This window comes from Sphaerodactylus townsendi, linkage group LG15 (genome assembly GCF_021028975.2).
Source record: "Sphaerodactylus townsendi isolate TG3544 linkage group LG15, MPM_Stown_v2.3, whole genome shotgun sequence".
In the NCBI taxonomy this organism is placed as follows: Eukaryota; Metazoa; Chordata; class Lepidosauria; order Squamata; family Sphaerodactylidae; genus Sphaerodactylus; species Sphaerodactylus townsendi.
This window is the reverse complement of record NC_059439.1, coordinates 28,097,214-28,124,176: the sequence shown is the minus strand read 5'-3', so window position 1 is coordinate 28,124,176 and position 26,963 is coordinate 28,097,214. Positions and strand designations below refer to the sequence as shown.

The window sequence follows — 26,963 nt, the reverse complement described above, 5'->3', positions numbered from 1 at the left end:
CTTACCGCAAGACCTCCCAACAATCCAGGGCCCTACTCCCATGAAGGGAAGGGAAAAGAAGAAAGGCAGGCCCCAACTCACAGTAGGGAGCCGGAAGTTATTCCGTGGCCCCATCCTGGACTTTGCCCAGGGTTCTGGCATCACCGAGACGGTTCCTGGGGATAGATCTTTAGAATTCATCAGCATCAAGCCTCAACTGGACAAGAAGGACCTGGGAATTGACTTCTGGGTCACCTTGGTCAGGACCAGCAGATTGGAGACAAGACCCACCAATATGAACAGCCACATCAGAGAGTGCTTCAGATTGTAAACACCTTGGGGCAGAGGCCTGTTCTCATGCTTTATTAGGCACCGTACGCATTGACGGCACTGGATCACTAACAACTGGGCAGGTCCCAACGTAATGCCCAGGAGGATCCCTAAGGAAGCGGATTCCAGGGCACTGACCTGAGATGAGGGTGAAGGTGACCGAGTAGATCCCGCTGTCTTTGTGCGCCTCCCCACCCTCAGAGTAGCTGATGTCCACTTGGAACTTGACGGGTTTCTGGAAGACCGAGGGGCCGCCCGATGACTTGTATTCGGCCCGGAAGCTTGTTTGAGACACGACACTGTGACTCAGGCTGGGAATCTGTGGGAATGATCGAAGGGGGCATGTCAACCCATCAGTCATGAGGTAAAGATTATCCCTGTCCTCCACCTCAAATTCTGTCACTGTCCAAATGCTTCCCTCCTCAACCTCCCCGCAGACTCTTTTGTCCTTGCTATCCCAATTCTTAATTCCATTCACTGTGTTTCTTTTCTGTTCCCTAAAGATACTTTTCTCCCTTCCTGACCCGTGACACTCACCGAGAGAAAAGCATGAACAATATCCGCTTTGATGGAGCTCAGGGGTTTGTCTCTGATGACCACGAAAATTTGCTCCTCTTTGTCTAGGTTGATAAAATTCCCAAACCAGGATTTCTTGGCTAGCCTGAAAGGAGAAAGCATAACAGTGGGTGTTGGGTGGGTGGGTTTGCAAAGAAACATTGGGAAATGCATCAGGTTGTCAATGATGTTATAGGACAGTGATGGCGAACCTTTTCGAGACCGAGTGCCCAAATTGCGACCCAAAACCCACTTATTTATCGCAAAGTGCCAACACGGCAATTTGACCTGAATGCTGAGGTTTTAGTTTAGAAAAGCCGGTTGGCTTTGAGGCGTGAGTTACTCAGGAGTAAGCTTGGGGGTAGTCGGTGGCTTTGCTTTGAAGCAACTGTGCAACTCTTCCAACGGGTGAATCATGACCCTAGGAGGGTTTACTCAGAAGCAAGCCCCATTGCCAGCAACCGAGCTTACTCCCAGGAAAAGGATCGCACTTCAGTTCTTCGCATGAAAATCAGTGGGGTTTAACAGCAGGGCTTCCCCAAAACTAGGTCTTAGGTTTAATGCTAATAATCGAGCCCAGCGGCCAAGGCCAGCCTAGGTGTGTGGGGGGGGGGACACCTCTGTTTGCGCGTGCCCACAGAGAGGGCTCTGAGTACCACCTCTGGCACCCGTGTCATAGGTTCGCAACCACTGTTATAGGAACTAGCCAATAGGGGCTTATGGCATGTACACAACCACATTTCACAACAAACTTGCTTTGTGAGTGAGCTGGAAGCAAAATATGGGTTTAGAACCCAAAATATGGGTTTAGAACCCAAAAAATGGGTTTAGAACCCATATTTCAGCCTCTGAGCATTTAGCATGGAGTACAATTCCCACCTAGAAAAGTGTTCAATTGAGGGAAAGGGCCTGAATTCCCCCACCTCCGAACCCAGTCACTATTTTCTGATACTCACTCAGGGGACGACTCTGGAGTAAGACTGGACATTTCCTCTGGTGTGGGAACTGCGGAGCAAGAAGTGTTAAGATATTTAGCAAGACTGAACTGGGGCTGTTTCCCCCATCCATCCATCCATCCATCCATCCATCCATCCATCCATCCATCCATCCATCCATCCATCCATCCATCCATCCATCCATCCATCCATCCATCCATCCATCCATCCATCCATCCATCCATCCATCCATCCATCCATCCATCCATCCATCCATCCATCCATCCATCCATCCATCCATCCATCCATCCATCCATCCATCCATCCATCCATCCATCCATCCATCCATCCATCCATCCATCCACCCACCCACCCACCCACCCATCCATCCATCCACCCATCCATCCATCCACCCACCCACCCACCCATCAAAGCACAGGGTAATCTTTTCCCATGAAGCATCTTGTCTGGCCACAAAGGGGAAGAGATAGCTGGGCTTAGTCCAAACAATCCTATCTGCGCCCTGTCCTGTCCAAGTGCTCCCTCTGTTATTTATAAGGCGGTTGCGATCAGAGTCCACTTATTCCTTCAAGCTGAGGGTTGCATGTATCTGGATGCTTGTGAACTCTCTCCCCTTGGAAAGAGATGTCTCTTGCACGTGCATCCAATTCGCCAGGATTCCACGCAGCCCTTTGGTTGAACGCCCTATACCAGGGGTCTTCAAACTATGGCCCTCCAGATGTTCATGAACTACAATTCCCATCAGCCCTAACACTTAGCCATGCTGCAGCCATGCTGGCTGATGGGAATTGTAGTCTATGAACATCTGGAGGGCCATAGTTTGAAGACCCCTGCCCTATACGCTTCGCTCACCGGTGTTACACAATGCTCTTGCTTCTTGTGCGCACACACTCATTTGCCAACATAAAGCCACACGTTCCACACGTTCCACCTCTTGTGCATTGAGTCCGTTACACATCTTTCACAGAACTGCCACCAAAGATCCCCTTCCCGCAACCTGGCATTCAGGTTCAGACACAGCCATTTGCCCTGATGTGAACATTCAGTCCCACAAACCTCTCATTTCCCTCCCCACAACCTCCTTTGCTGCGTCCTCTTTTGCAGCTGGCTGTTATACCTGAACTGTCCAACTAGGGTTGGCATTGGACTTGCAAGCCAAACTTTTTGCAAACCAATATAGCATTTGCATGTCATTCTAATTTCCCGTGATGAAATTACTAATTGCCTCAGGGACAGACAGAAAAGAGGGTGGTACTATTGAGTCTCGGGGCCCCTTCTAGGCTATGGTGTAGTGTTATATCAAACCCACGTATTCAGTCTTGGGCCCCTTCTAGGCTATGGTGTGGCATTATATCGAACCCACATATTGAGTCTTGGGCCCCTTCTAGGCTATGGCGTGGCATTATATCAATCCACATATTGAGTCTTGGGCCCCTTCTAGGCTATGGCGTGGCATTATATCAATCCACATATTGAGTCTTGGGCCCCTTCTAGGCTATGGCGTGGCATTATATCAATCCACATATTGAGTCTTGGGCCCCTTCTAGGCTATGGCGTGGCATTATATCAAACCCACATATTGAGTCTTGGGCCCCTTCTAGGCTATGGCGTGGCATTATATCAATCCACATATTGAGTCTTGGGCCCCTTCTAGGCTATGGCGTGGCATTATATCAATCCACATATTGAGTCTTGGGCCCCTTCTAGGCTATGGCGTGGCATTATATCAATCCACATATTGAGTCTTGGGCCCCTTCTAGGCTATGGCGTGGCATTATATCAATCCACATATTGAGTCTTGGGCCCCTTCTAGGCTATGACGTGGCGTCATATCGAACCCACGCCATTATGTTTGCCTCCAGTACCACTCATCTCATTCATGATCCTCCTTGGTCCACGGTATACAATTCCGTGGCAACCTCTCTCCCTGGATACCCCATTCCCCAGGCATAATTCACAGCCCTCAAACATTTCCTCCGTTAAGAGCACTTGCGATGCAAACTGAACCCAACAGGCAATGCTGTGGCCAATCAGCATAATCCACCCCTGAACAATTTGCACCCAACCACCTTCCCAGCAGAGGGCGGTATCGCACACTCACCTTGCAGTTTCCGGCGGTGGAAGCGTGGCGACCCGAGGAAGCTGTTCTTGATGGAGTTCAGGCGGGTTTTCCATGCCACGCCGGCCACGCCAGGGCTGCTCGGCGGCGTCCCACCAGGAGTGCCGGTGGGGCTCTCTTTGGGCGTGTGTACGGGGGTGCCGAGCGGAGTGGGGAGGGGGCTTCCCCGAGGGGAGGGGTGGGGGGTGACCTGCAGCACAGATTTGGGTGGGGGTTTAGTAGAAGGGAAAAAGCAACGGGGAGAGGAGGGCGGGTGAGGGGGCGGAGAGCTGGGGGGCAGAGGGAAAGGAGCGGAGCATCGGCTCTGCAGGGCCCGTTCCCCTGCCGGGCTGCCCTTAGCTGGGAGCGTCTGAGTCTTCGCCGGGGCAGGGGGAGGCGATGGGAGAGAAAAGCTGAAGATGGGGCTCTGGGTGTGGGGAGAAGTGGGGGGGAGAGAGGTGGGGAAGGGGAGAGCCGTGAGATGGGGGTGAGTAATGGCAGGTGGCATCCCCACACTCTGTCGCACAGTGAGTCTCGCTCCACAAGCCCTAACTCGGGTTGTCCCCTATGATGATGGTTGTCCGCTCCATCAGGACCAGCCTGCCCCACATTTCTCCGAAGGGGCCGAACTGGACCTAATGGGAGGATCGGCATGGATGGGTCCACATGTCCCCCTCTTTGCATGCAAAGCAGACAGCGTGCGGGAGAGGAGATTCCTTTTTTAATACGCCGGCAATCGAACGCACGGGTGAGAGGAGGGAAATCCGGGCCCCTCTCCCTCCTTACCTCGCTACACTCTGTTGCTTGAAGCATTTTTCGTCCAGCGCGGCTCACTTCCGGTATCGGAGTCAGGCGTGGAGAAAAACGCTTCAAACAACGGAGCACAGCCAGGTCAGGGCACGGGAGATGGCCGGTTTCGCACCCCCTTTAGCCCCATGCTCTATTTTTTTATTTTTTTAAACGGAGGCCCCGCCCACCCTCTATTTTCCATGCAAAGATGAGGACACAGGAATACTTTCAAGGCATGGAACCAGCTAGCTTGGGTCTCATTCCGCCCTCAGATGCTGGGCCCTGCTCCGAATGGGCTTTCCTGCGGTAAACCGGGCACCCTCCCCACCACTCCTGCGACACAACCTAGATCTGTCCAATAACCCCTCAGTAAAAATAAACCAGCTTTCCCTCTTCCTTTGCCTCAGATAGCTCCTCTGCTGTGTACCCACAAAACCTTTTGGCTGTCCTTTCTTATGGAAAGACCACCATCGGACCCAAAGCTCGTGCCTGTGTTTTGGAAATCCATTTTCTCATAACAGAACTAGCCCCGAAACAGCTAGCTGGGGATAAAAAAGAGTCGTGGTCTGCTCTGTGGGCCTCTGCTTCCTCACTTGCCCAACGTGCCTTTTAGCAACTTTGTGGCGGGCCGGAATTCATTCGGAGAAGGGGTGCTTGCTAAATACAGGGGATGGAGAAAGGGTTAGAACTCCGGGGCTGCCAGTCAAGTTGACGGGCAGTAGATTCAGGAAGAACAAAAGGAAATCCTGCTCTACTCGGAGGTCCCCATCAAGTTGAAGAGCAGTAGATACAGGAAGCACAAAAGGAAATCCTGCTCTACTCCGGGGTCCCCATCAAGTTGAAGAGCAGTAGATACAGGAAGCACAAAAGGAAATCCTGCTCTACTCCGGGGTCCCCATCAAGTTGATGAGCAGTAGATACAGGAAGCACAAAAGGAAATCCTGCTCTACTCCGGGATCCCCAACAAGTTGAAGAGCAGTAGATACAGGAAGCACAAAAGGAAATCCTGCTCTACTCCGGGGTCCCCATCAAGTTGAAGAGCAGTAGATACAGGAAGCACAAAAGGAAATCCTGCTCTACTCCGGGGTCCCCACCAAGTTGATGAGCAGTAGATTCAAGAAGCACAAAAGGAAATCCTGCTCTACTCCGGGGTCCCCATCAAGTTGACGGGCAGTAGATTCAGGAAGCACAAAAGGAAATCCTGCTCTACTCAACGATTAAATTGTGGGATTCACTCCCAGTGGACGGAGCGAGGGCCAGAAATGGCTGAGGAGAATGCTGTCGCTCAGGGACGCAGCCACCTACTACTCTGACTTTCAGTACGGTATAGTGCCCTGGCTAAGAGAGGGTGATCCAAACTGGAAAGCCCTTCCCCTCCAAGTCTGACTCTCACCTCTGTGGATAACCAGAAGAAACTCTCCGCCTCAGCCCACCCATCTGCAACATGGGGTAGGAATGCAGGCAGCGGTGGGATTCAAATAAGTTAACAACCGGTTCTGGTGGTGGGATTCAAATAATTTAACAATTGGTTGTTCACAAGCACCATTTTAACAACCGGTTCTGCCGAAGTGGGGCGAACCCGCTAAATCCCACCACTGGATGCAGGTCTACATTGCAGGGCTGTTGTCCAATATATTTCCCTGTCTCCAGCCATGCTCTCAAGGTACCCCACTTTTGCACCTTATAGCCCGTCCCCATAGAATCTCGGACTATCCCGGTCCTCCAGAAATCAGATGTTTCTCTTCGCTTTCCCTCAGCAGCGCCGCATGCTTCTCCTGCACATTTCGCCGACAAAGCCTGAGCAATTTTGCAAGCAAGTGGAAATTCAACAGGTCTAGCTTTCCCTCTACCCTGCAACGGGGCGTGCCTGCATGCAAACTGTACCTGGTGAATTTCTACCTGTCGTTTATGCAATCGTGAAATGCTCCATGCGGCACCCCATCCCACCGCCTCCCCCCAGCAACCTGAACCGAGTGGAAGATGGGATGTGGATGAGGCTCCTGCGGCTGTGGAGTTTTCCCCTGACTCCCGTCCCATCGAAACCCACCCTGTGCCCTCCCCATAAATGCCCTGACCCCCCCCCCATTGCCACTCCAAACTGCTCCCAAGCGGCTCACTGTCCCTCCCCCACCCCTCAGTCTCTTTTGGAGCCCATATACTCACCCTGGGGCTACTGAGGGGGCTGGAGGATAAACCGGTAGAGGCACCGCTCACAGATCGAGACCTGTTTGTGAAGCAGAAGAGGCAGATATCATCGGGGATGAGGGAAGAGATATACAGAAATGTAGTTCTCAGCATTATCACCAGGGGGCAGCAAACGCATGCCCTAATAGGGGCAGGTTTGAGCCGCTAAGTAGGGTCTGGTTTGGTCGTGGTGCAAAGGAAGAAAACGGCAAACCACCTCTGCGAGTCCCTTACGCCGAAAACCCTACAGGTTTGACAGAAATGCAACCAGCAACAAATCAGTTGTTGTACATAAGAGGGCAAGGTGTATATTATGATGTAGGAATCAAAAATTAATTCAGGCATATACAATATATTGGAAAAAGCTGTAAAACTCAACCTTGCAGGGTGGTTGTTAATTGAATGTGTAAGATATAACATACACCAACTGGGCTATAAGAACAATATATACATCAATATATTTGCAGAACCATCATAATTTTAGAAGTGATACATTGCTAATTGTTCTAATATACAAGTGCTATAACATTTAAAGACGTACAGCTTTTCCCAACCTATTGTATATACCTGAATTAATTTTTGATTCCTACATCATAATATACGCCTTGCCCAGAGGTGGGATCCAGCAGGTTCTCACAGGTTCCCGAGAGTAGGTTACTAATTATTTGTGTGTGCCAAGAGGGGGTTACTAATGGGTGATTTTGCCAGGTGATTTTTGCCTTAGTTACGCCCCCTCCTCTCCGCAGTAGCGCGCAGAACTTGAAGCAGTCTAGCAGGAGGTGCACCGGCGTGTGTGGCAACCTGCGCCTGCGTGCATTCGTTTCCCGCCCAAGGACCGGCGCAGCGGCTGCGTCCTTCACAGCCCCGCCCAGGAATGCCCCACCCCCGGAATGCCCGGCCACACTCCCGTCGTGCACCGTCCAGCCCCATTGGCGCTACGCCACAGTTTGAATCCCACCACCATGGGAACCTGTTACTAAAATTTTTGGATCCCACCACTGGCCTTGCCCTCTTCTATACAACAACTGATTTGTTGCTGGTTGCATTTCTGTCTTGTCTGCTTGTTGTATATGGTTCATTCATTTATAACCCTCCAGGTTTGCCATAAGTAAGCTGTGACTTGACAGCATTTTACTCACACATGTGCTTGTCTCCCCTGCTGACCTATGGCAACCCTGTAGGGTTTTCAAGGCTATGTTCGAAGGTGGTTTGCCGTTGCCTGCCTCTGCCTGAGTCGAGAGAGTTCTGAGAGAACTGCGACTGGCCTAAAGTCACCCAGCAGGTTTCTCGTGGAAAAGTGGAGAATTGAACCTGGCTTCCCAGAATAGAGTCCGCAGCTCTTAACCTTTAGAGTTTGGATTTATATCCCCCCTTTCTCTCCTGTAGGAGACTCAAAGGGGCTACAATCTCCTTGCCCTTCCCCCTCACAACAAACACCCTGCGAGGTGGATGGGGCTGAGAGAGCTACGAGAAGCTGTGACTAGCCCAAGGTCACTCAGCTGGCGTGTGTGGGTGTGCACAGGCTAATCCGAATTCTCCAGATAAGCCTCCACAGCTCAGTAACAATTTTTACAACTTTACCATGGCAAACACAATCCCAGCAGAAGTCTGGGAGAGTTATTTCTCTGACCTCTACAAAGATCAGCAGGCTCTAACGTGGCATCACTCTGTCTTGTCTGATATCCCACTATGGCCTCCAGTGACCATAGAGGAAATTAAAATCATGATCTTGCAATTGCAAGATGGCAAGGCCCCGGGAAATGACTTTATACCACCAGAATTACTGAAAACTAATGTAGAATGGTGGGCCCCAGTTTTGGCTGAGCTTTTTACTCATATCAATAGCACCGCCTGTATTCCATCTGATTGGAGTGCTGCAATTATAGTCCCTATTTTTAAAAAAGGCTTATCCTCAAATCCAGCTAATTACAGACCAATTAGCTTACTTAGTGTTGCAAGCAAACTATATACTAAATATCTGTGTATAAAACTACTTGAATGGCTGAATAGAGAAAAACTATTGGAGGATGAACAGGCTGGTTTTCGTAAAGGCCGTTCAACTATGGATCACTGCCTGATATTAAACTACCTGGTAGAGAAATATGTGCTTGTCAAAAAAGGATCACTATATGCAGCTTTTGTTGATCTTAAAGCTGCATTTGACAATGTAACTCGTAGTCGGCTTTGGTCAAAGTTAGCAGAAACTAATATCGATAGACGCCTTCTCCACTTAATTGTCAAGTTACATGAGAACACGACCATACAGGTAAGGTTCTCACACAAAGGTCATCTAACGGCGCCCATCTCTACTCAGAAAGGTGTAAGGCAAGGGTGCCTTCTAGCACCCCATTTGTTTAACCTTTATGTTAACACAGTAATAACAGGGTTTCATAAGAAAGATACTCATGCACCTATCCTTACCGCTGATAAGAGTATAGCCATTCTCATGTATGCCGATGATGCTGTTGTATTATCATTGACGAGAGTGGGGCTAAAAAGAGCGCTGAAGATATTTGCTCAGATATGCACAGAGGAACAGCTAAGTATCAACTATGCAAAGACCAAGATAGTGCATTTTAATGCCAAATTTAAGAAACTGAAATGGCAGTTGTTAGGTCATCAGATTGAACAAATAAAGTGTTTCAAATACCTAGGTGTGGTTTTCCAGTACAACGGAAAACCCTCAGCCCATATACAAACAGCCATACACACAGCACAAAGGAGCTCACAGGCAATCCTAAGATATTTTCGATCACAAGGGGGTGGATTTATTCCAGCGGCAATTAGATTATTTGAAGCTAAATCCCTGGCACAACTCACCTATGGAGCCCCATTGGCAATAATTTCGGATTTCACTCTATTAGAGAGAGTCCTATCCACATTCCTTAGAGCTCTTTTTAACACTCCTAAATGTACAGCTAATGTAGTTCTAAGACAAGAAGCAGGGTTGGTTAAAGTCGAGACAACCTTTTGGAGGCTTATTATCAAATACTGGCTTAAAGTCCTTTCCCACCCCATGGGCTTATTGCCTTTGCTACTGGCAGCAACACCATATCCAAGCTGGTTAGAAAAAATAACACTTAAACTTACACAGCATGGCTTGGATCCTGTACAACTATTGGAACTGGATCATTGCAGAGCAACAGCCTTGGTCTATCAACGGCTCAATGACATTGAAATGCAAACAGATTTCTCCTTGTTACCGGTGTTATATAAACCATTAAAATCTTGGACAGGTATCTCGGCTGCCCCTTACCTGTCCAATATAACATCTACGAAATGCCGCTGGGCCTTTTCCAGGGCCCGTTTTGATGCTTTTCCATCAGCCAATCTAATGGGCAGATTTCAAAAAATCCCACGACATAGGAGACTATGTGTTTGCAACTCAGGGGAAGTGGACTCTGTATTACATATTTTATTGCATTGTGAACTCCATAAAGGGGAAAGGGAGGCTTTAATACATCCATTGTTTATCCAGTACAGAAATTTAACTAGAGTTAATTCTGATTCAGTCCTTGTGAGAATTTTGCTGGAAGACCGAGTTTCTCCTATATCTCAGCAGGTAGCTAAATTTTGTATGCTGGCATATATAAGAGAAGAGTCATGTTGGGACCAAGAGCCGGACCACATGAGGGTGACCGTGGTAATGCTACAAGCTGATGATACTCTTTGTGTGGATTCTGTATCGTGGATTTCTGTACAAATTCGATTTTTCTTTTGTTTATTGTTCTTCCCTTTTCTTGTTCTTCTCTATTCTTTTTTGCTGGCCTAACGGCCGTAATAAAACTGACTGACTGACTCCACAGCTCAGGCGGCAGAGCGGGGAATCAAACCCGGTTCCTTCAGATTAGATACACAAGCTCTTAACCTCCTACGCCACTGCTGCTCCTATAGCTCTTAACCTCCTACACCACTGCTTTACACACTATAGCCTACCAAAATAAATTGACATTGCAGGGCAACCGAGAATTCAATGGTCTGCAGTTTCCACCTCCCCCTCCAATCATAGGGGAAAGCCTGTTTGGAAAACCCACAACACTTCCTGATGCCAAACCGCAACAGCTTTTCTCTTCTGCTGAGCACATACCTCTCCGGACTCTGAGAGCCAGCGTGGCGTAGTGGTTAAGAGCAGGTAGATTCTAATCTGGAGAACCGGGTTTGATTCCCCTCTCCTCCACCTGAGGGGCAGAAGCTTATCTGGTGAACCAGATGTGTTTCTGCACTCCTACATTCCTATTGGGTGACCTTGGGCTAGTCACAGTTCTCTCGGAACTCTCTCAGCCCCACCTACCTCACCAGGTGTCTGTTGTGGGGAGAGGAAGGGGAAGGAGCTTGTAAGCCACCTTGAGTCTCCTCACAGGGAGAGCAAAGTGGGGTATAAATCCAAACTCCTCTTCTTGCTCACCTCTGGCTATGCTGCGCCATCTCTATGGCCCGTCGGGCTGGGACAGGAGAACCGCCATCCGTGACACTCAGAACTTCCATGGACTTCCGTTCCGGCCGGTGCTTCCCATGTCTGTTCAGCATGGGTGAGTCCACTCGCTTCCGAGGGGGGTCTGAAACAGGGAGAACAAGTAGGTCGTGGCTATCTTTTGGATCAGGTATAGGGGCTACCAATTATGTGGGTATTCAGGGGGAGACGGCAAACCTCTACAGTGTCTTCAGTTAAACACCGCACATACCAGCATTGTTCTGATGCAGCGGTGTTGAGTGGGGCAGAGGAAAGAATGGGACGTAGGCAGAGGGGGGATCCAGCAGGTTCACACCAGTTCCCGAGAGTGGGTTACCAATTATTTGTGTGTGCCGAGAGGGGGTTACTAATTGGGTCTGCTTTTCCGTTAGAAATTCCACTAGGTCCAAAAATCATAAAGTCCTGTTGTTTCCTATGTGGCTGGTTAGCGAAGGTAGAAAACGGGATAATTCTCCCTGTTGGGCTGTTGTAAAAACATGTTTTAGAAAGATGGTCAAGTCCCTTGTTTAAGGAAAGTCTCCTTCTTTTGATTTCTAGAAACAAAATGAAGTATTTGAAAGTATGAAGTATTGGACAGGCAGTCAATTAGAGGAGAAGTCGTTGCTTCTGTTGGCAGTAGACGAGAGGACTTGCTATAATGAGTTTAAATTATGGACAGAAAGATACCAGCTGGAAATTAGGAACTTACAGTAAGAGTTTTTTACAATAACAGAGAAATTATTAATGCCTCGCCCCTGGAATGCCCCGCCCACGCCCCCGTCGTGCCCCGCCCAGCCCCATTGGCGCTGCGCCGCTGTTTGAATCCCACCACCATGGGAACCTGTTACTAAAATTTTTGGATCCCACCACTGGACGTAGGCTCAGCAGTGGGACAACTTGGAGCAGTCTCACACCAAGAAGGAAGTCTCCACATGAGATTTGGAGGAAGGAACCACATGACAGAGGCAAAGAAGTCCTAAATCAGGGCTACAGGACACTCTGGAAACCCTTTTCGACTCTTCCAGAAGAATCATGTATCTGGTACCTTTCTGGGAGGCCTGGAAACAGGGGCGTAATGCCCATTGGGCAAGGTGGGCAGCTGCCCAGGGCACCACCTTGTGGGGGCCATCAAAATGCAGGGTTCGTTTTTGGGTATTTTTAGTGGTTTTCCATTTTTGTCCTGAAGGGGGTGCAGTTTTTAGGCTAGCGGCACCAAAATTTCAGCGTATCATCAGGAGACTCTCCTTATGCTACCCCCCAAGTTTGGTGAGGTTTGGTTCAGGGGGGGCCAAAGTTATGGACCCTCAAAACTGTAGCCCCCATCTCCTATTAGCTCCCATTGGGAACAATAGGGGATGGGGCACCCCCTTTGGGAGTCCATAACTTTGGACTCCTTGAACCAAAGCTCACCAAATCTGGGGGGTAGCATAAGGACAGTCTCCTGATGATACGCTGAAATGTTGGTGCTGATATGTCTAAAAATGCACCCCCTGCAGGCACCAATGTCCTGGTGCAAAAAGAATTGGTCGTGGTGGAGTGGCTGCCCATGGCGGGGGGGGGGATCCAACTCAGGTTTTGCCCAGGGCTACAGTTTGCCTCATTACGCCCCTGCCTGGAAACCAGCAAACAATGCCCCCCCTCCCTGTAATTGGTTTTGAGAAAGGACTCCCCCAGTATCTCACCAACATCATTGCGTGGAGGCAGATCCTCATCCTCACAGCTGGGGTATCTCTCCTTGCGGTCCAAGAGCAGATAGTAAATCATTTTTTCCTGGTTCTCCCTGAAGCAGAGAGGGAGCAAATTGAAGGCTGGGGCTCAGGGTGAGGACAGTGTCCACTGCCCTGGATTTAGAAGGGGGGTTACAGTAAGGTGACACTGCCTTTTGTGGCGGCTCCCGGTCAGGGAAGGAAGCGCCCAGAAGAGGCACTGCGCAGCGCCGAGGCGCTCCCCTCCTGCGCTGCCGCGACTGCCTTCTGGGCTCCCTGTTTCCTGACCGGGAGGCACTCCATAAAAAGGCAGTGTGCTCCTGCAGCCACGTGCGCGCTGCCGCGGGAGCACACTGCCTAATCGGGACAATGTCAAAACCCGTGGACGCTGGACACATCAGCATAAAGCGTGGAGTGTCCCGCTGAAAGCAGACGGCTGGCCACCTTAGGTTACAGACGTCTTCCCCACCCGCTCTCTTCAGTTTTCTCCCCTCTTCCCACCTGCAACTATCTGTTCACACCTTCCTTTCTTCCATACTTCCTTTCTCCCTACCCGCAGAGCCGTGAAACCTAATTTCTCACCCTTCGTTCTGCAGCTCCTGCTTCAGTTTGTTCTTGTCGCGGAAGCAGCCCAAGGAATGCATGCTCTCCAGCACGTCGGGGTCCAACTCGCTGACCGATTGGATCCGCCGGATTGCCACCTTTCGAGGAATGGGCTGCTCAGGCTCGGGTTCGTTCTTACCTCCCCTGGGTGAGACGGAGCAAAAAAAATAGTTTAAAAGAGGGAAAGTGCCACTGCTAAGGTAAGGCATAGTAAGAACATAAGAACATAAGAACGAGCCAGCTGGATCAGACCAGAGTCCATCTAGTCCAGCGTCTGTCTAGTCCAGAGAGTCTGTCTCTGCTACTCGCAGCGGCCCACCAGGTGCCTTTGGGAGCTCACCTGCAGGAGGTGAAAGCAATGGCCTTCTGCTGCTGCTGCTGCTGCTGCTCCTGAGCACCTGGTCTGCTAAGGCCTTTGCAATCTCAGATCAAAGAGGATCAAGATCGGTAGCCATAGATCGACTTCTCCTCCATCAATCTGTCCAAGCCCCTTTTAAAGCCATCCAGGTGAGTGGCCGTCACCGCCTCCTGTGGCGGCATATTCCACACACCCATCCCACGTTGCGTGAAGAAGTGTTTCCTTTTATTAGTGATAGCCAAGGGCATTATACTCTGTCTCACAAAAAGATGTTAGCAGACTGTATATTCCTCTGCCACGAAGCTCCCGAAAATAAGACCTACCCTGAAAATAAGCCCTAGCATGATTTTTCGGGATTTTTGGAGGATGCTTGAAATATAAGCCCTACTCCAAAAATAAGCCCCAGTTATGGATTCCCCAGCGCAGCTGATCTGGTCACGTGGGGGGGGGGGTGCAAAATCATAGGGGAAAAAATAGGACATCCCCTAAAATAAGCCCCAGTGCATCTTTTGGAGCAAAAATGAATATAAAACCCTGTCTTATTTTGAGGGAAACACGGTATCTGGCTCCCATTCCACACCCTCAGCAACAGCTGAAACAAGGAAAGGGATGGAGAACTGGGTGCAAATCAGACAGAAAGGTCTGGAGATACTCACAAGAACCACGGGTGCTTCTGAATCTGCTCTAGCTGCAGCCGACACATGAAGGGGATAGAAAAAGAACAGTGTTCAGTGTCTTTTCTCCGTGCATCCTCCTCAGCAGCCAACACCCTATCACCACCACATCACAATTTTTTTTAAAATGTGCTTTATTTACAAATTATCCCCATATGCTAGTTGGCAAAGGAAAGGGGAAGAGAATGGGGAAAATACACTATAGGGAAATGTGATGGAATAGTACTGTAAAACTAGCAAAGTCACATATGACTGTGAAAAGCATCTTTGCCTTTTGATCTCCTGGAGGGAGGACAGGAAACTATGCAGAGGTGCCAGGATGAAACTTCAAAGGCCTAAGTTACCTCGTGGCCTGAACAGAGTTTTCCTGAGAGGGGGAAAACAAAGGTTTTGGAATTCCATCTTGAGACGTGGTCAGAGAAGCATCTCTGGGCCATGGGTTCCCGGAATGGGGACAAAGAACCAAAAGGAATGTAACCAGTTCAGCAATCTCTTACTGCATTTATGTTTTATTTCTTTGTTTTGAACTTTTACAATGAATCCTTGAACAATCAGCTGGTCTGGAGTCATTAGGAGGGAAAAGAACCCAAGACCGAGGTGAGATAAGAGTGGCTCTCCCAAGCTTAATCTCAGCCTCAATCGTCATAGGAAATCTATTTCTTTACTTGGATGTTCATCAGACGATTCCCTAACAATCATATTAGAACAGCTTTCATTCTTGCCCCACTGACTGAATCCCCTTCCTACCACCAACCCTGGTGCTTGAGAGCCAGCGTGGTGTGGCGGTTAAGAGCAGGTGGACTCTAATCTGTAGTGGTTAAGAGCAGGTGGACTCTAATCTGGAGGAGCAGGTTTGATTCCTTACTTCTCCACACGAGCAGTGGATTATCTGGTGAACTGAATTTGTTTCCCCGCTCCTACACACGAAGACTGCTGGATGAGGCTGGGCTAGTCATGGTTCCTTCAGAACTCTTTCAGTCATACCCCCCCTCGCAAGGTGTCAGTCTGTCGTGGGGAGAGGAAGGGAAAGGAGTTTGCAAGCCCCTTTGAGTCTCCTTACAGGAGAGAAAGTGGGTATAAATACAAACTCTCCTCCTCCTCCTCTCATTACTTTTAGATGCAAAAATGATCAGCAAAGAAATAATGTCTTTTCCCCGATATCCGAGGATAATAATACCGTCGTGGGGTAGGGAAGAGGATTAAATGAGTAAAACAGTTGAGGAACCAGGTTTAAACTTCCATTCCTGCTGCAATGTGTCCCTGATCCGCCTTCACTCCTTAATGGCTGCAATTGCTCTTCAAAATCCCTGGGAAGACTCGGATCTCCTAGAGCCGTGGTGGTGAACCTATGGCACTCCAGATGTTATGGACTACAAATCCCATCAGCCCCTGCCAGCATGGCCAATTGCCCATGCTGGCGAACCTATGGCACTCCAGATGTTATGGACTACAATTCCCATCAGCCCTTGCCAGCATGGCCAATTGGCTGGCAGGGGCTGATGGGATTTGTCGTCCATAACATCTGGAGTGCCATAGGTTCGCCACCACTGTCCTAGAGTCACATCCAGTTGGGCCAAAGTGAACATTTAGCCCAGGGCTCAACAGCAGGACCTGCAAAGTGAACATTTAGCCCAGGGCTCAACAGCAGGACCTGCCTCACATGGATAGACAGATCGGTTTTATCACATTTCTATGCCTCCCTTCCCCTTAAGGGTTCTAGGCGGCTTCCAATATGTTTCAACACAGTCTAAAATCAATGAAAAGCACAGTAAAATCAATCCTCAGATGGTGTGTTCTCTTCCTTTTGCTGCAAGATACAACTAACAGCAAGGAAAAGAGGGGAAAGGTAAGATGACGGACACTAATCTAACAGTGGTAACCCACTGCTGCTTCAGCATTATGCCCGGTTGCACAGCTCCATCTTACAGGTTCTACAGAACTGCATTAGATCCAGAGGTGGGATCCAGCAGGTTCTCACAGGTTCCCAAGAGTAGGTTACTAATTATTTGTGTGTGCTGAGAGGGGGTTACTAATTGGTGATTTTGCCACGGGATTTTTGCCTTAGTTAGGCCCCTCCTCTCAGCAGTAGCACGCAGAACTTGAAGCAGTCTAGCAGGAGGGGCACCGGCGTGAGTGGCAGCCTACGCCTGCGTGCATTCGTTTCCCGCCCAAGGACCGGTGCACCGGCTGGGTCCTTGCCACAGCCCCGCCCAGGAATGCCCCGCCCCCGGAATGCTCAGCCACACCCCGGTCGTGCCCCGCCCAGCCCCATTGGTGCTACACCACAGTTTGAATCCCACCACCATGGGAACCTGTTACTAAAATTTTTGGATCCCAACACTGATTAGATCCCAGTGGGTTTGTTGGGCCAGAGTGTCCCGCCAGGTTGGGGCAAGGGCAGAAAAGGCCCTGGCCCCGGTTTAGGCCAGCTGGGTGTCTTTCGGGTCAGGGATGGCTGGAGAACTCACACTAAGACGCTTCTCTGGCTCCACCTCAATCATGCCCCGAAGGAGGTTCTGGCAATCGGGCGGGATGAAATGGGGCATGTGGAAGATCCCTCGCTTCACCTTTTCCAACAGCTGCCGTAGGTTGTCGTCATCAAAGGGTAGGGCCCCCTGCGGGATGAAAGGCAGGAGAACTCTGCATCCTTTAAAAAGCCCACGCAAGTTCAACCACTTTGAAATGTTTGCCAACTCTGATCTTTCAGATTTTAAAACTTTTGCACTGGAATTTTGTGAGTATTAAAAAATCCTATTTTAAAAAAAAAATACGTAGACAATAATATAAAGCAGAGTTTGAAAATTTTTGGAATTCATTAAACTTCAAGAATTTTTTTTTTAAAGCAGCATCAGATGGATTGATGCTATTTCTGGACAGGGATGTACTAAAATGCTGGATTTCTAAGGTCAGAGATCCCCACTACTGCCTTTGTGGTTCAGAACACAAATCCAACCAGGTTTGAGGGATTCACCTCCCCCGAGTCAATCCTCACTCACCGCCTTAGCTGTGGTTTCAGAACACAACCAACCAGGTTAGGGACTGACCTCCCGGTCCGAATCCCCACTACCGTCTTAGCCAGGTTTCAGAACACAAACTAACCAGGTTCGAGGGACGACCTCCCCGGTCAAATCCCCACTACCGTCTTAGCCAGGTTTCAGAACACAAACTAACCAGGTTTGAGGCACGATCTCCCCGGTTGAATCCCCACTACCATCTTAGCCAGGTTTCAGAACACAAACTAACCAGGTTTGAGGGGCTGACCTCCCAGTCCGATCCCCACTACCGCCTTAGCCAGGTTTCAGAACACAAACTAATACCAGGTTTGAGGCACGATCTCCCAGTTGAATCCCCACACTACTGCCTTAGCCAAGGTTTCAGAACACCAAACTAACCTAGGTTTGAGGGCTGACCTCCCCGGTCGAATCCCCACTACCGTCTTAGCCAGGTTTCAGAACACAAACTAACCAGGTTTGAGGCACGATCTCCCCGGTCGAATCCCCACTACCGTCTTAGCCAGGTTTCAGAACACAAACTAACCAGGTTTGAGGCACGACCTCCCTGGTAGAATCCAGACTACCGTCTTAGCCAGGTTTCAGAACGCCAAACTAATAACCAGGTTTTGAGGCACGATCTCCCGGTTGAATCCCCATTACTGCCTTAGCCAGGTTTCAGAACATAAACTAACCAGGTTTGAGGGCGCGATCTCCCAGTTGAATCCCCACTACCGTCTTAGCCAGGTTTCAGAACACAAACTAACCAGGTTTGAGGCACGACCTCCCCGGTCGAATCCCCACTACCGTCTTAGCCAGGTTTCAGAACACAAACTAACCAGGTTTGAGGCACGATCTCCCCGGTTGAATCCCCACTACCGTCTTAGCCAGGTTTCAGAACACAAACTAACCAGGTTTGAGGCATGACCTCCCCCGGGGTCGAATCCCCACTACCGTCTTAGCCAGGTTTCAGAACACAAACTAACCAGGTTCGAGGCACGACCTCCCTGGTCGAATCCCCACTACCGTCTTAGCCAGGTTTCAGAACACAAACTAACCAGGTTTGAGGCACGATCTCCCCGGTTGAATCCCCACTACCGTCTTAGCCAGGTTTCAGAACACAAACTAACCAGGTTTGAGGGACGACCTCCCCAGTCGAATCCCCACTACCGTCTTAGCCAGGTTTCAGAACACAAACTAACCAGGTTTGAGGCACGACCTCCCCGGTCGAATCCCCACTACCGTCTTAGCCAGGTTTCAGAACGCAAACTAACCAGGTTTGAGGGACGACCTCCCCAGTCGAATCCCCACTACCGTCTTAGCCAGGTTTCAGAACGCAAACTAACCAGGTTTGAGGCACGATCTTCCCGGTTGAATCCCCACTACCGTCTTAGCCAGGTTTCAGAACACAAACTAACCAGGTTTGTGGGGGCGGCCTCGGTCGAATCCCCACTCACGTCGCCTTAGCCAGGTTTCAGAACACACAACTAGCCAGGTTTGAGGCAGCGACCTCAGTCCCGAATCCCCACTCACCGTCTTAGCCAGGTTTCAGAACACAAACCAACCAGGTTTGAGGCACTCGACCTCCCGGTCCAGTCCCCACCACCATCTTAGCCAGGTTTCAGAACACAAACTAACCAGGTTTGAGGGACGACCTCCCCGGTCGAATCCCTACTACCGTCTTAGCCAGGTTTCAGAACGCAAACTAACCAGGTTTGAGGGATCGACCTCCCCCAGTCTAATCCCCACTACCGTCTTAGCCAGGTTTCAGAACACAAACTAACCAGGTTTGAGGCCGCGATCTCCCGGCTGAATCCCCACTACCGTCTTAGCCAGGTTCCAGAACACAAACTAACCAGGTTTGTGGGACGGCCTCCCCAGTGAATCCCCACTACAGGTCTTAGCCAGGTTTCAGAACGCCAAACTAACCAGGTGTGAGGGACGACCTCCCCGGTCGAATCCCCACTACCGTCTTAGCCAGGTTTCAGAACGCAAACTAACCAGGTTTTAGGCACGATCTCCCCGGTTGAATCCCCACTACCGTCTTAGCCAGGTTTCAGAACGCAAACTAACCAGGTTTGAGGGACGACCTCCCCGGTCGAATCCCCACTACCGTCTTAGCCAGGTTTCAGAACACAAACTAACCAGGTTTGAGGCACGATCTCCCCGGTTGAATCCCCACTACCGTCTTAGCCAGGTTTCAGAACACAAACTAACCAGGTTTGAGGCACGACCTCCCTGGTAGAATCCCCACTACCGTCTTAGCCAGGTTTCAGAACACAAACTAACCAGGTTTGAGGCACGATCTCCCCGGTTGAATCCCCACTACCGTCTTAGCCAGGTTTCAGAACGCAAACTAACCAGGTTTGAGGGACGACCTCCCCGGTCGAATCCCCACTACCGTCTTAGCCAGGTTTCAGAACACAAACTAACCAGTTTGAGGCACGACCTCCCCGGTCGAATCCCCACTACCGTCTTAGCCAGGTTTCAGAACACAAACTAACCAGGTTTGAGGGACGACCTCCCCAGTCGAATCCCCACTACCGTCTTAGCCAGGTTTCAGAACACAAACTAACCAGGTTTGAGGGACGACCTCCCAGTCGAATCCCCACTACCGTCTCCAGCCAGGTTTCAGAACACAAACTAACCAGGTTTGAGGTGACCTCCCTGAGTCGAATCCCCACTCTCCCCTAGCCAGGTTTCAGAACACAAACTAACCAGGTTTGAGGCACGACCTCCCCGGTCGAATCCCCACTACCGTCTCAGCCAGGTTTCAGAACACAAACTAACCAGGTTCGAGGGACGACCTCCCCGGTTGAATCCCCACTACCGTCTCAGCCAGGTTTCAGAACACAAACTAACCAGGTTTGAGGGACGACCTCCCTGGTCGAATCCCCACTACCGTCTCAGCCAGGTTTCAGAACACAAACTAACCAGGTTTGTGGTCGTTTGTGTTCTGAAACCTGGCTAAGACGGTAGTGGGGATTCGACCCAAATGTCAGCCACAAATTGCTATAAGCAGAGGAAACCTCATTCCGGGGACTTCCCCAGCCACGAACTTAAATATTCACATGCTAAATTCAGTATTGCTACATATTAATCTTAAACCTTTTAAGCCAAATGTGGAGGTGCTGAGATAGGGTTGCAGTGGTGGGATTCAGCCGGTTCGCACCACTTTGGCGGAACCAGTTGTTAAAATGGTGCTTGTAAACAACCGGTTGGTAAATTATTTGAATTCCACCACTGTAGGGTGGCCAACTCTCAGCCTGCAAAGGAATCCAAAGATGACAGGATAGCCACAGGTGTCAAATTCGCGGCCCTCCAGATGTTATGGACTACAGTTCCCATCATCCCCTGCCTCGCAGTGTCCCCAAACCCTCAAAGTTGTGTGACACGGAGCGTGGAGACCGATGCTGATTGTGCGGGGTGCGTCTTACCACCAGCAGGGCGAAGAGGATGACTCCACAACTCCACATATCAGCGCGGCGCCCATCATACTTCTCTCCCTAAGGGGCAAAAAGGAGAGAGATTTGCAGGTTGGCTTCTTCTTGCCAGGGGTTGGGAGATGGGACAAAAGAGGGTTGTTGGGCAGACTATGAGAAATTAGGGTTAAAGGTAAGAGGCACATACAGTTGTTAGTGGCAGCTAAGGAGGAATTCAGCTGTGCAGATGGGGAGTTGTGCCCTTTAATCTGATTCAGTTCTATGGCTACCAGAAAGGTATCTGAGCCCACCTGTTCCCCGAAAATTGAGCAATTCCTCTATACCCAACACCCTGGAGCCTGGATAGTGCTTTCTTTGTTGATCCCCGCAAATTCCCTTATTTCTGGGGAAAGGACCTATCCTGGCCTACATAGAACCTCTGGGAGAGCTTGAAGAAATCGGAACTTTTCAGGAGCAGCAGTGGCGTAGTGGTTAAGAGCAGGTGCATTATAATCTGAAGGAACCGGGTTTGATTCCCCACTCTGCCGCTTGAGCTGTGGAGGCTTATCTGGGGAATTCAGATTAGCTTGTGCACTCCCACACACGCCTGCTGGGTGACCTTGGGCTAGTCACAGCTTTTCGGAGCTCTCTCAGCCCCACCCACCTCACAGGGTGTTTGTTGTGCAAGCCCCTTTGAGTCTCCTACAGGAGAGAAAGAGGGGATATAAATCCAAACTCTTCTCTTCTTCCTTGATTCAAAGGGCTGAAAGTTTGACTCACCGTGTGCTAAAAGGCAGAGTCATCACGTAGAGGACATAGGAACCATGACAAACAGCTCTCTAGCCCCATATGTAATGCTTCAATCTAAGCTCAAATACAATATAGGACGGTCTCTTAATTAACACAGGTGTAATCGGTGGATTTAAGGTGAAGAATTGCTTCTAAACAGCAATTGCTTCTAAACTAAACTAAACAGAGCAATCTTAAAAACACTTTCCCCATGTGAGTAAGATGGGACTTGCTTCTAAGTAGACCTTCTGAGTCCATTAGAAGCAATGTCTGAGATCTATGAGAGGCAACTTCTGAGTAGACCTGCTCCCTAGGGAGCCAGCGTGTCATAGTGGTTAAGAGCAGGTGGATTCTAATATGGAGAACCGGGTTTAGTGTTTAAGAGCAGGTGGATTCTAATATGGAGAACCGGGTTTGATTCCCACTCCTCCACCTGAGTGGCAGAGGCTTATCTGGTGAACCAGATGTGTTTCCACACTCCTACATTCCTGCTGGGTGACCTTGGGCTAGTCACAGTTCTTGCTGAACTCTCTCAGCCCCACCTACCTCACAAGGGTTGTGGGGAGAGGAAGGGAAAGGAGTTTGTAAGCCACCTTGAGTCTCCATGCAGGAGAGAAAGGTGGGGTATAAATCAAACTCTTTTTCTTCTAAATCTCCCTCTTGAGCATATGAAGCAGCCTCTATGTAGGATGAGACCCTCGGTCCCTCACGGTCAGTATTACCAACTCAGACTGGCAGCGAGCGGGGGTCTTCCGCATCAACTACGACTGGATCCTTTTTTAAAAAGCGGAGATGCCAGGAACCGAACCCACGATCTTCTGCGTGCCAAGCTGGAGCCCTACCACTGAGCTGTGGGCCCTTTCCTTTTCTTGCACAGAGGAGGGAGCGCCTTTTTTGTGACGGCACTGGCTCTCTGCCGCTTTTCTAAGCACTTGTTAAAGGCTTTCTGTGAAACGTGGAGTTCCGCCACCTCCTATTGGCTTCTGCCAATAAAACCTTGCTCCCCTGCGAGTATTGGGATTCCGGCCATACGTGGCTGTGTAGCTAATTATCTTTCCACTGTATGGAACCCTAGATTCAGGAGAGCACTTACTCTGGCTAGATTCAACGTGATCCCTTCTGCTCTCCTGTACAGCAGGTATGATCAGACAATAAAAGAGAGGAGATTTTGTTCCTGTGGTTTGGGTTAGGTGGAAACCCTGGAACAGACTCTTTTCCACTGCCAGAAACATACTCAACCGAGGGTGAAATTTTAAAACTCTTTATTTGTTAAGTGCTTGGCCTATCTGACTGCCATAAGGTACTTTTCTTTTGAAATGAAGAGGATCCAGCACATTGTGTGCTAGTTGCAAATTTATTATTCGATATTATAGAGACTCAGTGAATGGTTGGAGATGCAAACTGTATATTGACTCCTTGGCCCCTTCCGCACATGCAGAATAATGCACTTTCAATCTACTTTCACAATTGTTTGCAAGTGAATTTTGCTACTCCGCACAGTAAAATCCAGCTGCAAAAGGGCAATGAAAGTGGATTGAAAGTGCATTATTCTGCATGTGTGGAAGGGGCCCTGGTTATTATTTTTGACTTCTTATATGTAACCCTTTTCTTTCTTTTGTCTTATGCCAATGAAGGCTTACTTGACTTGACTCTTAAGTACTTGTATTATTTCTTTCTTTTAAAAAAATCCTGCTGATCTATTAGAGGCAACTCCTTTAATAATGGAAACCAGCCCACTCCAATTAATCAAGGTCTATAGATGTGTGTATATACAGGTGTTTACATACACACACACAAATATACACACAGCTTCCTTTCTTGCATTCAACAACTGCTTCCCCCCAAATATCCCATTCCCAGCTCTCCTGAAATCAGTCTTCTGCCACAGGTGTCAAACTCGCGGCCCTCCAGATGTTATGGACTACAGTTCCCATCTGCCAGCATCAAGCTGGCAGGGGATGATGGGAACTGTAGTCCATAACATCTGGAGGGCCGCGAGTTTGACACCCCAGTCCGGCACATGCTTGAAAAACCCCCAAGCCCAAACTCAGGTCTACCAGGAAATCACTCAAAGCTAGGCTGAAGAACCTACTGATGCGATCCTTGGGTAACAGGGAAGGGAAGAAGATCGGGGCATATATCAGGAAAGATGAAAGGCGGCCGAATCCTTACCTTGATCACCTCGGGACATGCATAGTGAGGAGAACTGCAGCCCAGCATTGGGGGCAGAAAAAAAAGAAAGAAAGACAGAGAGACAGAGGAAGAGTGAAACGCAGGAGAAACCTGATCCACGGGGCCAACAGGTAGGCAACAAGCACATGCAGCTTTGTCTATGGGGCGAGATCAATTCCCCTGGAGAAAATGGCTGCTTTGGAAGGCGGGCCCGTGTGCTATTATTATACACCAATAAGGTTCCTCCCCCCCCCCGGTCCCGGCCTCCCCAGGCTCCGCCCCCTAAATCTCCAGGAATTTCCCAAGCCAAATTTGGCAACCCCAGTAAACACATAAGAACATAAGAACAAGCCAGCTGGATCAGACCAGAGTCCATCTAGTCCAGCTCTCTGCTACTCGTAGTGGCCCACCAGGTGCCATTGGGAGCTCACATGCATACGGTGACCAGCCGTCCCGATTTTGTGGGACACTCGCAGCTGCATTAGAGTGTCCAGCGTCCTGGGCTTATGCCATTGTCCCGATTAGGGACAATGGCCACAACACACTGCCTTTGGTGGCTCCCCAGTCAGGAAACAGGGAAGCCCAGAAGGCCCACTGGGGCTGCCAGAAAAGCCTTCTGGGGCGCTTCCCTGTTCCCTGACTGGGGAGCGCTGCCGCAAAAGGCAGTGTGCTGCTGCGGGTGCGTGCGCGCCCCGTTTTCTAATACGAAAAATGTGGTCACCTTACACATGCAGGATGTGAAAGCAATGGCCTTCTGCGGCTGTTGCTCCCGAGCACCTGGACTGTTAAGGCATTTGCAATCTCAGATCAAAGAGGATCAAGATTGGTAGCCATAAATCGACTTCTCCTCCATAAATCTGTCCAACACAGTCCCCTGAGGATTCACAGTTTGGATTTGTGAAGCCTCGTGGCCAACAGGTAGCATCTGTCGAGGGCTGTTTCCAAAATGGCGGGCTGAATAGCCAAGCAGCAGAGCTAACGGAGCCCTCTCTCAAAGAACGTTTGGGGACCCCAGGAAAGGGGTGGGACAAGGATGTGCCGAAAAAGGATTGGCAATGAACACTGGTGGATCACTACCCTTGATTTCCTGACTAGGGGGTAAGGACACATACTGGGGACAGGTGGGAAACAGGAGAAGTCCAATGACAAGAGGGGCATCTTATGTTCCTTGACAGATGGGAATCTTGTGGCTGACGTAAGAATAGATAACATTTTAAACTGCAGATGAGTCTGCTGCATGCACATCCATTTCTTCCAGTGAACACATAATGTCTGAGGGAAGATACATCTCACAGAGGAGTTGGACACATGCACGGGAAACTCAGGGTTAGCCACAGATCCCCGATATATGCCCACTGTGAGTTTCTAGTGACTCAGCCCTTCATACCGTGTTTCCCCGAAAATAAGACAGTGTCTTATATTAATTTTTGCTCCCAAAGGTGCGCTATGTCTTATTTTCAGGGGATGTCTTATTTTTCTGTGTTCTGTTCGTCGGGCATGCTTCCAAACAAAAACTTTGCTACGTCTTACTTTCGGGGGATGCCTTGTATTTTGCACTTCAGCAAAACCTCTACTACCGTGTTTCCCCGAATATAAGACAGTGTCTTATATTAATTTTTGCTCCCAAAGATGTGCTATGTCTTATTTTCAGGGGATGTCTTATTTTTCCTGTGTTCTGTTCGTCGGGCATGCTTCCAAACAAAAACTTTGCTATGTCTTACTTTGGGGGGATGTTTTATATTTAGCACTTCAGCAAAACCTCTACTATGTCTTATTTTTCGGGGATATGTTATATTAGGGGAAACAGGGTACGTCTTATTTTCTGGGGATGTCTTATATTCGGGGAAACAGGGTAGTTTATTATTTTAGCTGCTAGAAATACTGCAAATGTGAATCGGCCCTTCCGCATATCAACACTCCTGGCTCACCCATTTTTTGGGGGTGGGGGTCCCGAGAACCCACCTGTCTGTATAGAAACGGACTCACCCACAACTCGTTTCCAGCAGGCTATCTCCGACCTGCAGGGAGGCCATGCCGAAATCCGCAATCCGGATGTTGTTCTTCTCATCCAGCAATAAGTTCTCTGGCTTCAAGTCTCGATGGCTGGGGAGGTCCAAACATAAAAGGGACGATCATTAAAAAGACAAACACAAGAAAAGGCTAAAAGATTGTGCCCATGTAACGATGGCTCAGTTGAATCTCTGGCCCACCAATTACTACACTGTCTCAGATTCAAGGAAATCAGATCCAAGTATGTGAATCTTACTCCTTTACAATTACCCCATCTCCCCGATTTAATTAGATTACACTACTTGTTGGACAACCCTGATCCTTCTCTCTGTATGATAGTGGCAGACCTTCTCCTGGAAATTACTAAACGCCAGTAGATTTCCTTCGACCTGTATTGTATATGCTGTTTAATCCGTTTTTTATTATTGTTGTACTGTTGTCTATGCCAATAAAGGCTTGCTTCGTAAAAAAAGACAAACGCCACCTTCTCTCAACTCTGCCCCTTGAACCCACAGCTGGGCGAATCTGGACTTATCTCAAGGATAACAGTTCAGAAAGGGGTTGTTCGTTCTTCCTCTGGATTGTTTCAAATGTAAAGCTTTTGAAAAATCTATTATAAAAATACACAGCCTTCCAGCACAGTAGAGAATCCATCTCAGCGCTCGGAACGCAAGGTCTTATTTTGAAAGAATAAATTCAATTTTCGTGGCTGTGAAAATGGGCTGTGGATTCCTTTAAACATTTTACATTCAGAAGCAATTATTCCAGAGATACCCTGACAAAACATTAATATATGCAAGAAATTCCAGAGTATTTTGTTAATTACATCTTGCTGATCATTTTAGGTCAACTCACTGGTTGCTCCATTAGCCAACAGAATCGAGAACTACTTTGAGTG

General features: G+C 49.2%; 1 protein-coding gene across 5 annotated transcripts in view; it reads right to left on the bottom strand.

The window, feature by feature from the left end:
• Nucleotides 1-26,963, bottom strand: part of BRSK1 (BR serine/threonine kinase 1) — a 57,107-nt gene that overhangs the window by 6,381 nt on the left and 23,763 nt on the right. For 2 of the 5 annotated variants that reach the window (XM_048517209.1, XM_048517210.1), the window contains exons 5-17: nt 26,042-26,158; nt 24,056-24,089; nt 21,110-21,178; nt 17,151-17,297; nt 14,665-14,696; nt 13,630-13,794; nt 13,024-13,121; nt 11,297-11,447; nt 6,871-6,931; nt 3,922-4,345; nt 1,821-1,869; nt 847-970; nt 448-628 (exon numbers count right to left, since the gene is read on the bottom strand). In XM_048517209.1, coding sequence (XP_048373166.1) covers nt 448-628; nt 847-970; nt 1,821-1,869; nt 3,922-4,345; nt 6,871-6,931; nt 11,297-11,447; nt 13,024-13,121; nt 13,630-13,794; nt 14,665-14,696; nt 17,151-17,297; nt 21,110-21,178; nt 24,056-24,089; nt 26,042-26,158 — 1,652 coding nt within the window. Of the gene's footprint in view, nt 1-447; nt 629-846; nt 971-1,820; nt 1,870-3,921; nt 4,346-6,870; nt 6,932-11,296; nt 11,448-13,023; nt 13,122-13,629; nt 13,795-14,664; nt 14,697-17,150; nt 17,298-21,109; nt 21,179-24,055; nt 24,090-26,041; nt 26,159-26,963 lie in introns of those variants that run through there. The other 3 variants (XM_048517211.1, XM_048517212.1, XM_048517213.1) reach the window with 2 other exon arrangements.